Source organism: Apteryx rowi, unplaced genomic scaffold (assembly GCF_003343035.1).
Source record: "Apteryx rowi isolate R43461 unplaced genomic scaffold, aptRow1 scaffold_15, whole genome shotgun sequence".
Lineage (NCBI taxonomy): Eukaryota > Metazoa > Chordata > Aves > Apterygiformes > Apterygidae > Apteryx > Apteryx rowi.
The window spans coordinates 5,183,590-5,199,151 of NW_020447752.1; the positions used below are offsets into that span (position 1 = coordinate 5,183,590).

The 15,562-nt window shown below is 42.9% G+C and overlaps 1 protein-coding gene across 1 annotated transcript in view; it reads right to left on the reverse strand.

Moving 5' to 3' along the window:
• The window catches only part of GALNT9 (polypeptide N-acetylgalactosaminyltransferase 9), a 157,922-nt gene that overhangs the window by 75,856 nt on the left and 66,504 nt on the right, over positions 1-15,562 (reverse strand). Inside the window, exon 5 of the mRNA XM_026058798.1 lies at positions 10,085-10,282. Coding sequence (XP_025914583.1) covers positions 10,085-10,282 — 198 coding nt within the window. The remainder of the gene's footprint in view (positions 1-10,084; positions 10,283-15,562) is intronic.

Here is a 15,562-nt window from a genome sequence, read left to right on the forward strand (position 1 = left end):
TTTAGACAGATGAAACACTTTTTAGCCTTCAAGTCTACGTTTACAACTAGATTTATTTACTAGCCTGCACTCACATCGTACTACATCCCCCAAAGGACAGGGGATCTCACGCGACCAGATCCAGCTAAATATTTAGCACACTGCGAGACTCACTTGGACCAGTTTTCTGAGGTAGACACAAGATGGGAGGTCAAGTACACTGCGCATGTAAGCAAAACCTCAAGCTGTTTTTCCTTTGTTTGACAGATACAGCCACTGTGCTGGAAGTGAAGTTCACTGCCATACAGAGGGTAGCACAAGAACTAGACAGCACTTTATTAGAAGAGTAGCACACAAAAAAACCAAAAGCTTTTTCAGAAATGAGGACTCTCCCTACCTACATATTGAAATTACGTGCATGCTGACATCTTTGGATAAATCATGGCGTTAAGCAGGGCACATGTCTTCTTGGTGTCAACTGTAGCAGACAAATTTCAGCCCTGGTGATGTTGTTCCATGATCAACACTTGTGTGTGCTGAGGTCAGTCTTTAGAAGAGGAAAATCTTTCAGATGAAGAGATTCTACACTCAGATCTGCTACTGGGTGACTTGGGACAAATCACTGCCCTTCCATAAGCATCAGTTTCTGTATGTGTAAAAACATGGTTCTGCTCCCTGTTATAAAGTGTTCTGAAACTTGTCACTGAGCAGCATTACATTAGAACAAGACAATAAATTTTGAGATCATTTACCACATGAACATTATTTTAATGAAACGCAAGCAAGTTACATTTGCTTGTTTCATTTGCCAACACTTTCTCTACATCAGTCACAACACCTGCCCCCTCAAAAAGCAAAGTAGGAACTAGGTTTTGTTACTATTGCTCAAAATTTCAAAATTTAAACTTGACTAAATCTAACATGGAGAAACAGCATGAGCCCGCAGCACCATGTTTGACTTGCAGTTCAACTGCAGGTTGCACAGTGCCTCCTGCAAGATCCCACATAGTCATCCCACAGTCTGATCTATAGGATGGGCCCAGATCCAGGGCCTGTGGACAGAGCCACCCATTTCAGTGGGATCCCAGCAGACCAGTCTGCAAAATCAGGGAAACTGTAGCCTGTAAAATCATTTCAGAAACTGAGCACTTTTGGAGGTGACCTAGAAGAATGAGCTGTGCTCCCTCTTCCATTGAAAGGGAGGCAATTCTGGACCATCTGGCAGACACAACATCATTTCTAACAGTGCTATTGTAAAAAGACATCAGGAAGGGTCTGGTGTTTGCCAGTTTTCTATTTTCTAATAGAACGGAGAATGTTCTACCTATGGCCTGAGTTTATATAAATACACCATGAGAATGGCGTATAGAAACAAAGATGATGGAAAATCTCTAAAACCTATTTTAAAAAGTCTCCTTTGTAATGGACTTGTGTTATACTATCACTATGACTTCTCCTTTACCCATGATACCTGCACATTTCTTCAATTTATACAGAAAGCCATTCACAAGGTATTTACCAGTGACATCTGAGAGACATATTCACAAGGCAGTTTCATACACACATGAAAAACTGCCCTAGCTGGGAAAGCAAACACATTTTGTGCCAATGTATTGGTGGATCTCACTGGTAGCAGCAGGTGGCTGCTGGAATGGTGTTATCACATCAGGTCCTTTTTCTCATCAGGAGTTCACCATCTCTATGGCAGGAGGTTAAAAAGGCTTCAAACAAATGGCCAAGTATATGGTTAGATAAAACAGTTCTTTGCTCCTGGGCCTAATACATATCCCAACACTGCAGCACACAGTCCAACCTGTGACAGGAACTATTTGGTACCCTTGAAAAGGTTCATTTGCTGAAGCACTGCTATTACTTATCTATAATGGACTCTGCTGTAGCACTCGCATTACTGGTACTGCTTCAGCGTCTCTTCCTTGCACTTTTTCTCCCTTTGAAAGCCATTGCAACCTCTCAGATCATTACAAGCCTATGCTGCACTGCACTCATGTTTTCTCTGCATAATTGAAAAAGGCAGCTGTTGATAGAAACACATTTGATCAGCACCGTTTCTGACAAAGAAGCTGAAATAGCTTGATTAACTCTCACGTTGCACCCTACAGAGTGAGACACATTCCTTGGGCCGTGGGCTGGGAAGGGTTAGATTCAATGATGCTTACAAAGGCAAGCATTTTGTTTTCACAAATGACTTTGGACTGCAGTGAAGGCTCTCATCTGGCCCCCCAGCCCCTATTCATTCAAAAGGGCTGGAGGAAACTGAGGCCAGAAGCCCCAAACCCTACTAAGAACCCTATTGGTACCACCAGCAGCCTCAGTACTTGGACCTCTCCCATTCCCCACGGATCCCTTTTTGTAAGTGGAAGAAATGCCAGCACTTCTCTGTTTGGCGCTGTTATTTGTGAAGACTCTGTTGAATCAATCTGCCATGAGAAGTGATCTGAGCACTCTACAGAAACTATGCACGGTCCGGGTACTCCTGGCTGGACACATCCATTTTCTAGTGATGCACATGCTTCATCAGATGGCACCAGTGCTTACACCAGGATCTTTGTGAGATGGATGTTCTTTATAAATTCAAACTATTTGCTAAAAATGTGTCTTCATGTTTATAGTTCCTGAAGCTATGCCTGAAGACAGACTTGCCTAAAGAGGCTGAGAAATCTCCTGTAGAGAGGACTAGATTTACCCTACATACATGCCACTGTCACATCCTGTATCACTGAAAAATGATTTTTAGGCTATAAAGGAGTGAATTTGGTCTAGAAACTGAAATAAAAGAGAGGCATGACCAAGGAAAGCGAATTTAGTAGCTCTGAAATATGCCTTTGAGGGAACATTTAGGCATTTCTTAACTTTAACCAGGATAAAAAGGGAAGGAGGGAAAAGAAACATCAGTCACTTTCTTCATTTGCCTTTTCATGTATTTAAAGGCAAGCACAGGCTTCATTGGAAAAAGGCCAGAGTGCCACTGCTTTGCAAACCTGAGCTGCTAGTTTGTGATTAGACCTCCTCTCCTTCCAGACCCCTAAAAAACCTGCTGGAGGCAGCTCCTTAAAGCAGTATGATGCTCCCATGAGGATGTGTTTCTCCTTCCTTCCTAATGAGGAATGGTACCTCTAGGCTTTGTAGGCTGCTCTCAGGTGCTGGAAGCTCTCTCCCTGGAGGATGGATTTTTGCAGCTGGCATCTCTGCCCATTAAAACATTGACTTGTTAATTGAATGGGGGTGGGAAATACATTTTGGATGTAACTACATAATCATCACTTGCAGATGAATGCCTCTGAGAAGGACTGCCTTTTCAYTTCTCTCTATGTTTTATTTCTTCTAATTTGACATATTCAAATGCAGGCAGACCCCACAAGCCTTCATGGCATATTCAGAACCAAAAAAAATGATTTCAGGAAGGCAACAATAGCAGGACAATGGCAGAGGGAACCACATCCAGCTCACCACTGAAGCCAAGCAAAAACTGCTAGTGTCAGTGCCTTTCTCTACCTGAATTTGGCTACCCACAGCCGCTGTGCATCTGCATGGCAGCAGTCCCAGAAGGTGAACGAGAGTGTGGTCAGTGTGGGAACAGCTGGAATTCAGCAGCCTCTGGTTCTGCCCCTGGCCACATCCTGACTTGGGGGAAGAACTTGCCTAGGATGCCCTATGCCGAATTTTCTGAATATTGCATGTCAATACTTCCACTGTTCAACCAGAGTTTTGGGCATTTAGTCCTCATGAAACCCAGGCTCTTAACTTTCCTGTGCTTTGACTGACCCAACTGTAAACTAAGTATAGTGCTATTGCACAGCCCAGTGAGCTGGTGACAGTGCTGTGAGTCGGGAGACCTTGACTCTATTCCCAGCTCTGTCATTCATCTGGTCTTCAGTGAGTCACCTCCCTCTGCCTCTGTTTCTCCATCTGTGAAGCACAAATAATAATACTGGACAAAAGTTTCAGAACTGCCTCAGCAGCTTAAGAGCCCTTTTAAAAGTGTTTTAAACATATGGTAGGGTAGTTTTATACTGGACTGCAGTGTAACACTGACACGTTGCAAACGCTTTTAAAGAAAACTGCCTCTAAGAAAGCATATGACCCTCACTTGGCTGCCATGGCTGGGTTTTTCCAGTACCTGAACAAACTCCAATGTATCTACCACTTTTCATACAGTGCAAAGACTCCCCTTGAACATCAGAAATGGATATATGAGCAAAAGCAACTGTGTTAGCACGTCTTAAACACTGCTCACTAGCCAAGGGGCAGTAAGTGTGAAGGTGCATGACCTTAGCACTTCACAGCTGCAAAGTAAAATATATTAACTTAAAGCACACCTGTTTTATGCAAATGGACCTTTTCCCTTGAGTCATGGACTTTTTCTTGTAAAGCAGTGACATTTTTAGAAGGAAGGTATCACAAAATAGTCTATTTATTACCAACACCTCAAAGGTGTTGGGAGACTTAATTGATCTGTGGAGTATTCTTTGACACTGCTGAGGACACTATAAGCATGAATTATTATTAACAGCAGCAGTCAAAGGATAATGTGGGAAAAACAGTAGAATGGCTTTTGCAGCTAAAACGTAAAACGCAGCACAGAACAGTATTGATTCTGCACTGGAGAAAGACAGAGCATAGTCAATTTGTGGAAATTACCTGATGGCAGACCTTGCTCTGGGGATCACCCTGGGGAAAGGGAGGAAGCGGAGATAACGGCACTTCCCCATGGTAGATCCGCCCTCCCTCCCCACTCGCTGCTGCGGCAGGCACGGCGGCGGCAGCTACGGTGAAGAGAGGCACTGTACAGCGAGGGCCAGCACCCGGGGTGTGATGGGTACCAGGAGCAGGGCACACGAGCCAGAAATGTAAGGTCTGGGTTAAGACAATTTTCTTTTAGCAAAAGCAGCTGGAAACGCTCTCTGTGTCTACCCACGGTACCAGTCTCAACACCAGCAGCAGCAGAGCTGCACTAAATCAGGTGCCAGATCTCCAAGAGCCTGGCTGCGTCTTCGCAACTTTGCAGATGAAGCCGGGTGGCTTCATCAAGAACAAGGGAAGGAGAAAGTGAGGAGCGCGAGGCCGCGTGCGAAACGATAGGGCTTCCTCTCCGCTCCACATCTCTGCCCCTCTGCCTTAAGGTCACCACGCATGCAGTCAAGTTACATTTGAAACAGTTTTCAGAGCACACAGCGAGTTCCGTTTCCAGGACAACTGACCTACAAATGCATATATACATGCATATATATGTATATACGCATATAGAGAAAGACGGAGAGATTCCTGAATGACAGATCACACACCATATCTTTGAGTTTTACATTTTTATTGGCAGGACGTTTCTTTGATTTAGGTTCCTAAGCAGTACGTCACCCCTGGCCTGACAGGTAAGTGGAAAAACCTGCATGGTACCTCTGTCAGCACTTTTTTTTTCTTACAAATCGTGTCCTCCACAATAAAGAGTCACATCAGGCTGTGAGAACAGAACTCAAGGACAGATTTGCTGTTCAGGAGCTACAGGAAAAAAATGACAAGCTTAATGATGGGCAGGCTTGTCAACCCCTTTGGAGAGCTACAGCAAGGGAAAAAAAGCCACTGAGACTGCTTGGCTAGGAAAGCAGGAAAGCAGGGATGAAGAATAACTTTCTGATGCCCCACAGAAGCGCATTTTTCGGAACAGGCAGGATACCCATCAGAATCTGGACAAATAAAGAAGAAACAGCTCTGTTGTAGGCTCCTATAAGCCAGCAACTAAAAAGATGGCCATCAATAAACCAGTTTTATTACTGCATGACAGCACGGTTCCTCCCCCAGGACATTTCAGATGAGACCCTTCCTAAGCTCAGGTACACAGATGGATTTCTTCCCGGAGTGGCACAGATCAGCATGAGGCCTAACTCGCATTCGAGACGGTCACACACACTCTCAGCTAAAGCAGGCAGCACAAACAAAACCACTTCTGCTTGGGCATGCCAGACCCTCATTTTTATAAATGAGTGAGAGACACGTGCTTTCAGGAGTTGCTGACTCTGTGTGTGCRTATACACATTGCTACCAGTGCCACGCTATAGCTTATTAAAGCAGTAAGTGGGAACATATGCAACAATGTAATGCACCACTGCTGCTGGAGGAAGATAAAACGAAAGCTGTGCTCTGCGTGGCTGAGCAAGGCTGACTAATGAATCTAACGTTAGTGGCTGCTGATCATGAAATCAAACACAGAGCAGTCCATCAAATCGTGGAAGGCGAGGGAAGAGGGCCAGAGACAGAGCTCAGGGTATCAGATGCCTCCCTTGCTGTTCCAAAAACTATAGTATCTTCTGCATACAGAAAAAAAATGAGCTTCTTTCAATGCATAGTCAAATTAATTAGAAAGCCTCTGAAACAGTATTCTTGGTTACGCAGTTTGTGGCCAGATGATAAGGATGTTTTTGGGCAGTGTGTTCTCAGAAATGCAAATGGAAAACAACATGATGGACACAGTATGTCAAAATAACAATCCTCATTTAAATCTTCACGTTAGAGACATCTTGCATCTCAAATGTCAAACATGCAAAATGGATTACCTGCGGAAGGTGATTTGGGGAACATCAATTGTCCTGAATTTTAGAATATTATCATGGAATAAAATAAGAGCCAACCTTAAACTGTATCAGAAATCTTTACCAAGTCTGACACTTTATTCTTGTTATTTCTTTACCTTTGTTTACACTTTACGGCCCTTTGTCACTTGGACAACAACAGCTGAACTGATGTTTTATGGTGTGTGCTTGGCATGACTGTCTATACTGTGTCCCCCTGACTTGAGAGACAATTCCTGTTCCCTCACCGCAAGGCTCTGTGCAGGATCACAGGGCTATTAGTGTTCAAGAAGGTAGAGGATCAGGCTTCAAACATCAGCACACGTCTAACAAAAGGAGAAGTAAGCACATCTGTTGTGCAATCCAAGATGAAAAAAGAAATTGGCCTCTACTTTCTAAATGTCTCACCCAATTCTGCAGATGGAGGATATTTATTCATACAATCCAAACATCTCAAATGACAGGGCTCTGATCCGCACCGATACTGGGGCACACATTTTCCACTGAAAATCTTAAATCCCTTTGGAGATCTGGGAGTAAGTACTCTGCTACATCAGCCGCAAAACCAGTCATGGGGTTATTAGTTATTAGCCTTTTCTTTTATAAAATGCACAAACCGACACAAAACAAAACCCTACGTGCTGAAGACCCTGTCAGTAGAAACCTTAGAAAGGACAGTGTCAGCAAGGATTAAACGAACTTGGAGTTTTCATTCTGATAAACAGTCTTGCAATTTTATGAATGGGCCAAACAGGCACAAACAGCTTCAATGTGGACCACTCTGCACGCCTTGCAAACCAGACTGAAATGGAAATCACAGTTGCTGTACAGAGCGCAGAAAGCTCATTACAAAATTAAAGTCTGTGCCAGACTAATAGAGATTTTTGCAAAAGTCTGCTCACTCCTTTGATTTCCCCTGCCTTTTGAAAATACACCTGAAAATTTTTATAGTTAGTAAGCTCCCATCATGGGTGATTGTATTTCAAACCCCAGTTCTAAAGCCAGACTTCTTGACCCTTTTCATCAGCAACACTCGCACTTTCTCTCTTTCCATTACCGTAATTACGCTGACATATCACTTAAAGGCCACAAAATTGCATTGTATTTCTATAGCCAGGCATAACAAAGCAGCACAGCCAAATGCTTTAGCAAATCCATCCAGGTGCTCCTGCTCGGGATGCCCATCAGAAATCAGTGYCGTGTAGCTATAAAGTGGATGCTCCACTCTCTTAGATCACTGCCTCCCAAGCACATGTTCCCAGGGAGATGTGTACGTGTTCACGGTTCGACACTGAGGTCTCTGCATTTTAGGGCATGTAATTCATGATTTGCAGGAGAGATACTTATGTAATCAGAACATCTCAGCACTCCTGGTATTTGTCAGCAAGAGTTGGTCGCTCTACTCTAGCTCCGCTCGTCTCATCTCTCTCTCTCTGGGCAGCATATGCATTGTCAAGTTGGAGAGTTTCTTCATTCAGGTTCTGCTCAGAATAAAATTGCTGCTCTTGGGAGCCAGCCACTTACGTGCATCAGATTTCTACACTACTCTGCCTGATTTTTTGGACCTGATTCAGTCCAACTCTGTGCCAGTATAACTCTAGCAAGCACCTGAACATAAACATGAGAAAAGCCCATCTTCGCAGGCCTATACTGYTGAAAGAAAACTAACTCCTCTCCCAGTGTCACAGGGGTGAGATTCCTTATTCCTTATTAAAAAGGTCTGTGGTTGAATTGCTGGAAGTGCTTTGCAGATGCAACTCCCATACTTTATGGAGTGTGCTAGTTACCTCCACTGAAAATCATATCTGAGGAATTTGCTGAGGTTTATGTGAACATTGTCTCCAGAACAGAAGACATTCAAATACTAAAACGACTCATGTGAAAATTAATACAGTGATTCCATGTATAAACTGGAAGTAATGAAGTGTGCAAAACCTCTTGGGAATAAAAAAACCTGAAACCCTGATTTCAGAAATGAAAGCTTTACCTGATTAATTTTTCTTCATCAATAAACTATTTCTCAGGGCTGAGTGGAAACAGATATAAAACACCTGCACTTTTAAAACAATTTGAGGAGAGCAGGGCATGTTATCCAGGAAAACTGATTTCCTAAGTAATTACTTCCCTGCTTATTGAGGTTTCAAGCTGAGCAAAGGGTCAGTGATGAAGGTCAGTGCTGTTCTTTGATAAATAAGGTTAATGCTACTGTATAGCTCTGTTCTGCAATCACAGGGCATGCGAATGAACCTAAGAGCAACTTGCAAAACTTGCTCAAATACAGATTGAAATATTACTCTCTGTATGAGGGCTGGATCCTGCAAGATGGCCCAATCCAACCAAACACTTAGAAATGTGAGCAGTCCATCTACATCCTTTTACTTCCATAAGGCCACTTGGATGCTTTCAGTTGGGTATGTTGTTTGAAGTGATGGATTGGAAATGGACTACTCGGGACTTGACAGGTCAAGCTCTGTGATGGAAGGAAAGGAAAGCTGAGCATCAGCTCTGCCAGAGCCTCCGCTGGGACGACACAGGAGAGTTTCAGCTCACTTTAGGATGAGACTGATGTACATCAAGATGAAGATGACCCTAAGGTGGTAATTTGAATTCTTCCTAAGAAACATCAAAAATAGGGCAAAGAAGCCACAAGTGCATGTTCAGGCTTCATATTTTTATAGCATTTATTTCAACAGTTACTAAAAATAGTAACCTTCATCCAGCATGGTACATCTCAGAGGAGCTGCGAGACAGCCATCTGCACCAGAGAGGAAGGGCTAGCAGACATGAATTTCAAACAAAGTGGAAAAAAACCTCCTTTCTCCTCTGTTCCTGTTTTCCTACTGTGACAGTAACAATTCAAAAACACCATCACTATTCCTGAAAAAGTATTTCCTTAAAAAAAACCACTTTTGTCAGGTAAAATGTTACCTCACAGAAAAAAATAGAATGACACTCACTACATGGTCCAGTTTCTTTTTGAAATTCATCCAATGGAAAAATTCAGAAAAACATGCAAGGCTCTCCAAGAAAAGAGCAACTCTTCAACAAGGCAAGGCTAACACATCTCCTACTAGTGCTGCTGGGAAGCTCTGGTTTGGGCTGATGTCCAAGAATGCTGCCTACAGCCCCAAAGTGAAGCTAGCTTCTTTGAAATCACATACAAAATAGCTACATTTCTCATACACACAACATTTAGCTGGCTCAATATTCATGCTAGGGTCCACTGGGGGGGAAAAAAAAAAAAGATAAAAATATAGATCCTGCTAAACACTAAGGGCCACAATGTGAGCCCGAAACACAGTTTCACAACAAGAGCACCTGCATTTCTGCATACACAGTGCTGTGGCACAGCCCTGAGATGTGACACACGCATCCACGACTTTGCAGAGCCATCTGTTTTGCACAGTTTCATTTTACTATCCCTGCACAAAACCTACAGCTTTACTTCGCTTAAATCCCCCCTCGGCAGGCAGCTGAGACGGAAACATTGTTAGCACCAAAGTGACAGCGCATGGGAGATTTACCTGATGGGAGCTGACTCATCCCCTTTATCGAGCCAGTCCTGCGGTGGGATTATGTACATGCACCAGAGCCCCCAGTTGTAGCCGTGGGCCGCATTGGCGTATTGCTGCACTTCAAAAGTGTTGTACTTGATATTGTCAATTGCTGGTAAGATGATCCGCTTCCGATCTTCTTTGATCCGCGTAAGCGCAGGTTCCACCCTGAAAACAATAAAAATAGCRAAATGTTTTAGAGCCACGCAGTAATCCCAGTACCCCTTCACAAGCCAGTGAAGTGAAGTTCTCTAACACAGCAAGCAACAACCCAGAGAGATGGCGGCCTGTAAYGCAGCCTAGGGCGATTGAAGGTGTTGTACCCTGAACAAGCTGGGGGCTTGGTGGGGGATAACTCRCACAGCAACAGCACATGAATTACTGCCTCCATGGAGCTGTACTGTGATACAGTCCTTCATCTTCAAGGTCACTAGTCCACATTGCACCCTACCAGGGTTTAACARCACAAAGTTTTCCCAAACGCTTATTCTGAGGTCTGGAGATCGTCATTTCAACATGCACTGGGCACGTGTTGAGAGACACCGTCACCAACTGGAAGTAAATGATCTCCTGCTGGCTACACCACAAGGACGCCTGCTAGCGATTAACATCAGTCTGCTCTTGCTGACAAGGCCTGAAGAACACCACCACCCACACCCGGGACTGAATGAGCCTGAAGGTTACTCAGAGGCTTTAATCTTGTTTTCTAAGAACTGACCCCATCGGATCTAGTTTGAATGACAAGCGTGGCCACGTTACGCCTTCTAAAACCTCTTTGGTGATGAGAGGGTTTCAATTGCCAGATGGTGCAAAGGCAGCAAGCTGCAGGAAATGCGCTATCATTTCAAAAGGCTTTAAAACATCAATGTGCTTTCAACGGAAGCTACATCCCAAAGCGTCTCAGGAAAGGATAAAGCCTCAGTGCAAACATTCATTTGCCGCCAAGGTAGTCTGAAGTTGCTATGAATTTACAGAGAAACCAATCCAAAGAGGTAGCAGGCTTACATAAGGGCAGAAAGCTCTTCTCAGCTGCATCAGAAAGAGCCACTGGTTCACTCTTTTGTAACTGTTTCTCCTTGAAATAAGCTTTGAAGATTTTACAGAGCGCTCTCACATCTATCTCTTCTGAGGGAATAGTGGTTTGCTGGGATTCACAGAGGTAGTCAGGGTTTGAACACTGATTTTTTTCTCATTATTCTTTTGCTGTTGGTTAAAAGGCAATTGTTCCTTTGTAGTTTCAGTTCTGCTACTTTATGTTTTGTTTGTTACCATATATTTTCTTGTGTAGGCTAACAGAAAGGGATAAGTTAGGAAATTAATTCAACCTCCATTTTCATCCTCCACTATCTAAAACTGAAGTATCGCAACATTTCTGATTTCTTCTGTAAGGAAACAGCATTTTCTCTGTACTTGAATATAACCAATGTGTTCCTATTTTGCATACATGGACTCCATTTCACTTAAATGAGGTCTTGTTACCACTTCCTTCTTTCCTACCTGCCCCTCCATCAGTACAAAGAGACAGATTCAGTGATGCCCTTGATTATTGGTGATGAGCTACTGCAAATAAAACACCACAAAACAATGTAAAACAAGGGCATATCTGACAAAAAGACAAGGTGTTGCAGTATTTCATCTGGAAAGAAGTCAAAGAGAATTAAACTGGTTTTATTTGGATTCCTCCAGAAAAATGACATTTGAATTTAATCAACTGGATGCTAGAAATATTGAATACGGAAGCTTGAAAAAAAAGATGACCACAAGAAAGGTGGGAAGAGAAGAACCACTGTGCAAGTTGCAGGAACTCCTTTGCCTTCTCCCTGAAAGCCTGGCCAGGAAGGTTACGAACAAGAAGCTGTTCATACTGTATGCAACATATGCTGTTTTGTTACTCTACTCCATCTATTCTGGGAATAAGTCAATGCATCCCTCGTGACTGGAATGGCCTGAGGTCTGTCTTACTACTGCCTGCCCATTGGCAATTTTTGGTGCAGCACTTCTATTGCCTAAGCCCAGTCCTGCAAGATACCAAAGGCCTCCACAGAAACATGAAAATGCATCATTGCCAGGGGAGGTACAGTGACCTCTGTTCCCTTACAGGATGTTAAATACCTTTTTGCCTTTAAAATATTTCCTTAATCAGCAGGATCATGTGYCATTTTTTTTCTTTTTTGTTGCACGGCATTTAAAGAACAGCACCCCAGACAAAAAGTAAAAAAAAATTTTTTTTTTCTGTTGGAGAGACAAGAAACCTGTGAGAAATTCAGGACAGTGCAGTACATTATTCAGAATGCCAATTCATGAGATCTTTAGGCTACACTCAYGCACACCCAGAATGAGCCAATGTGACCTACCAAAACAGGATAAGCAGCTTCTGTTATTTACACAAGATTATAGTTATGAGATTAACTACTTTAAAGAACAGYGGGTGTCCAACAGAAAAATTCTTGTTACTCCAAGAAAGCAGGGAAGAATGAGGAAAAGATGAATCTRCTTTGTTCTCCTCATATTATATCTGCACTCATCAGCTTAGAGACAGCAGAAGAAATTACAGCAGAATAACTGAGACGTCAGCCAGGCACTCTTCTCCCATCACAAAGCATGTGCCTCCATCCGTGGCTGTGGTAATTGCTGTGTATATTACCAGCAAGAGGCTCGCCCCCTCCCTTCTGGCCTCAGAAACTAAAGCTTTCAAAATACCAAACAGGTATAGATGTCACTAATGACAGGCCACTAACTGCTTGTCTGGAAGAGGAACCTCCTCTTCTTTGTGGTTGTGGGAAAAACACATCACCTTGGAGCAGGTCGCTCTCAAGGGGGAAGAACCTGCAGCAGGAGCCCAGAGGACAGGGGGTCCCTGTCCCTGCTCTGAGCGATAGGCAACAGGGCAGAGGACCCTGCTGCTCTTTCACCTTGGGGGCTGTCTCCTATCTGCRTTTATTTAATAATCATGGAGGAATGAGAGAGAGAGGCCCAGCTAGTCAGTACTGCAGTCATTCGGGGCAGTTTGCTGACCCTCCCTTACTTTTGGCACAGTCAATTTGCAATAATTAACAATAACCATTAACAGGGTCCTCATTCCAGAATTGACTCTAGTGCCCTTGCAAACCAAATGACATCTCAGAAGATGGTGCACTCCTGCATCCCTTGGGCATTGCTTGGACAGATTTGGTGCAGAAGGGAAGACACAGAGCAGAGGGACTGGATCCTCTAGCCAGATCTTGTGCGTATCACAGGACACAGAGCTGCTGCATGCAGTCACTCCCATAATCTGCAAGAACACATTATTTTTGAGCCTAGTCTCTCCAGATCTGCTCTGCAAATGCAAGAAAACTGACTGCATGCTTTTTGAAGCAAAAATCTGTAAATGTGCTCCCTCTATAAGAATCAAATTCTGTCATTCCTATTCATACCTGTTACAGCAAACAGGTCTTTGAAAAGCAAGGAAAGACTGGGAGATTTTAAACCTACTTTACCTTTCTTCATTAGTGTTCTTTGGTCACCAAATTTTAAGGTCCTCAATTTCATGGACATTTATGTTCATACAAAACAGRGCCCTTTAACCATACGGTCCATCATGCTTAAAGTTATTCTGAAATTTCTACATGTACTCCTAGACTTCTTCCTTGTGCACTTATTTTGTCAAGTATCTTACTTTGAAGGGTAGATTGAGATCATGTAAAGATAAAAGCCAAAAGAGATGCAGAATTCTTCTCCCTTAATGTCAGATGTCTACAACACAGACCTCTACATCCAAGGTAATTGCCTGAACTTCCTTCGTACTCAGCAGACAGAGGCAGACACAGGCACTTTTATAGTAAGATTCTTCTCATAATAAGGTAGACACTGAAAATAGGTGAGATGAATAATGTTCCAAAGGAGTCTATTTTGACTGTAAGGGGAATTTAGACTGCTACTTTGCAAGACATTTAAAATTGTGCTGTTTAAATCCATCCCCAATAACGGTGAGAGAAAGGACATGAAGAAAATATTAACACACACTCTGATTTTCAGCCCTCAATCATGTTGTGATTATCATGTTCATCTGATACTTGTGCCTTGGAAATACTAAGCAAGGTCCTCATCATTTTCTTCATAACAGAAAAAAACAATCCATTCCCAACTCTGGTACTGCTATCATATTAGACATGACAAACTACATCCTTGGTTCAGTAGCTGACTGAAGTCCCCTGTTTATCAAGGTGTATGGCCTGAGTTTTATTACCACCTGACTCAATGCTTTGTAGCAGAATGACACACAAGGGGATCTCTGGAGTCTGATACAAGAGTCTGACCAAACTGTATGATGAAATTTCATGAATGTCTATCAATCTACCAATCAGATGTTTCAGATTCTGAACTTGCATGAACTCTGAGGTACCTGAGACCTGCCCATGTGATGGCTGAAGTTCTACTTCAGGCTCTTGCACACAAGAAATGTAAATGTTGAAGATATTACTACAGTGTTGGTATCCCTACCCTTACATTACAGATGAAGTACAATACCATGCCAAGCATACAGAATGAATCAGCATGAAAGCAACTGCTGAAACTGCATTTTATCAACTTCCCATCCCATTGAGGTGACTGGGAGAGGGATATTCAGACACCAAGTCCTAGTTCATCTCAATGAGATCTACAGGAATATTTGAACCTCAGATTCTGCCAATGCCCTCACACCACTGAAACTGCTTGCGCTCTGCTTTTCTACCTGCCAAGATGCCTAGGTAATTGGATAGCCAGAAGAAGTGCAGTAAGCTTCAACAGGACTGGATAATGCACTGCATTTACATTGCTTATCTTAAGTAATCCATGAAACGTGAGTCATTTTTTATTGCTAGGCATTGCTAGCAAAGTCCAGCCTTTGCATAATTCTATTGGACTCAATGGACTTATCCAATCACCTGTTTCTGTGGGCTGAGTAGCACTGTCCCTTGTCAACTTAGCTGGTAATTCTGGCTTTGACTAATTGGTTAGGGTTTTTGAAAGGATTAAGACGAAATCTTTCCTAGTAATTTCTATTTTCCCCCCAAATTTAAGTTTCTAAATTATTATGTGGATTTACTCATCCTCTTTATAGACATTAATGTTCTTTTCCTGATTTTTTTCCCTCTTGTCTTGTCTTCTCCACTATGCATTTGGAGAAGTCAGGTGCTCCTGGCAGCTCCTAGGACAAAAAGGAAAGAGTGAAAGAGAGYGGTGAAGTCCAAGAGAGCAATGTGCTGTGCTGATGAGCTGCAGTATGGTCCTGGAGTGTTTTCTTTCCACAGACATTACTGAACCCTAATTACTTCCATCAGCATTTCCAGTGTTGAACTCTTGTCAGAACTGCTAGTGGTGGCAGTGAGGCAGGATTCAGTCCTGACTGATTAGGTACATGAGCCAGATGTGAATTTTGAGATTCATCCCTATTTTTCACAGATGCAGAAATATTAGGTTCCTAGCCTG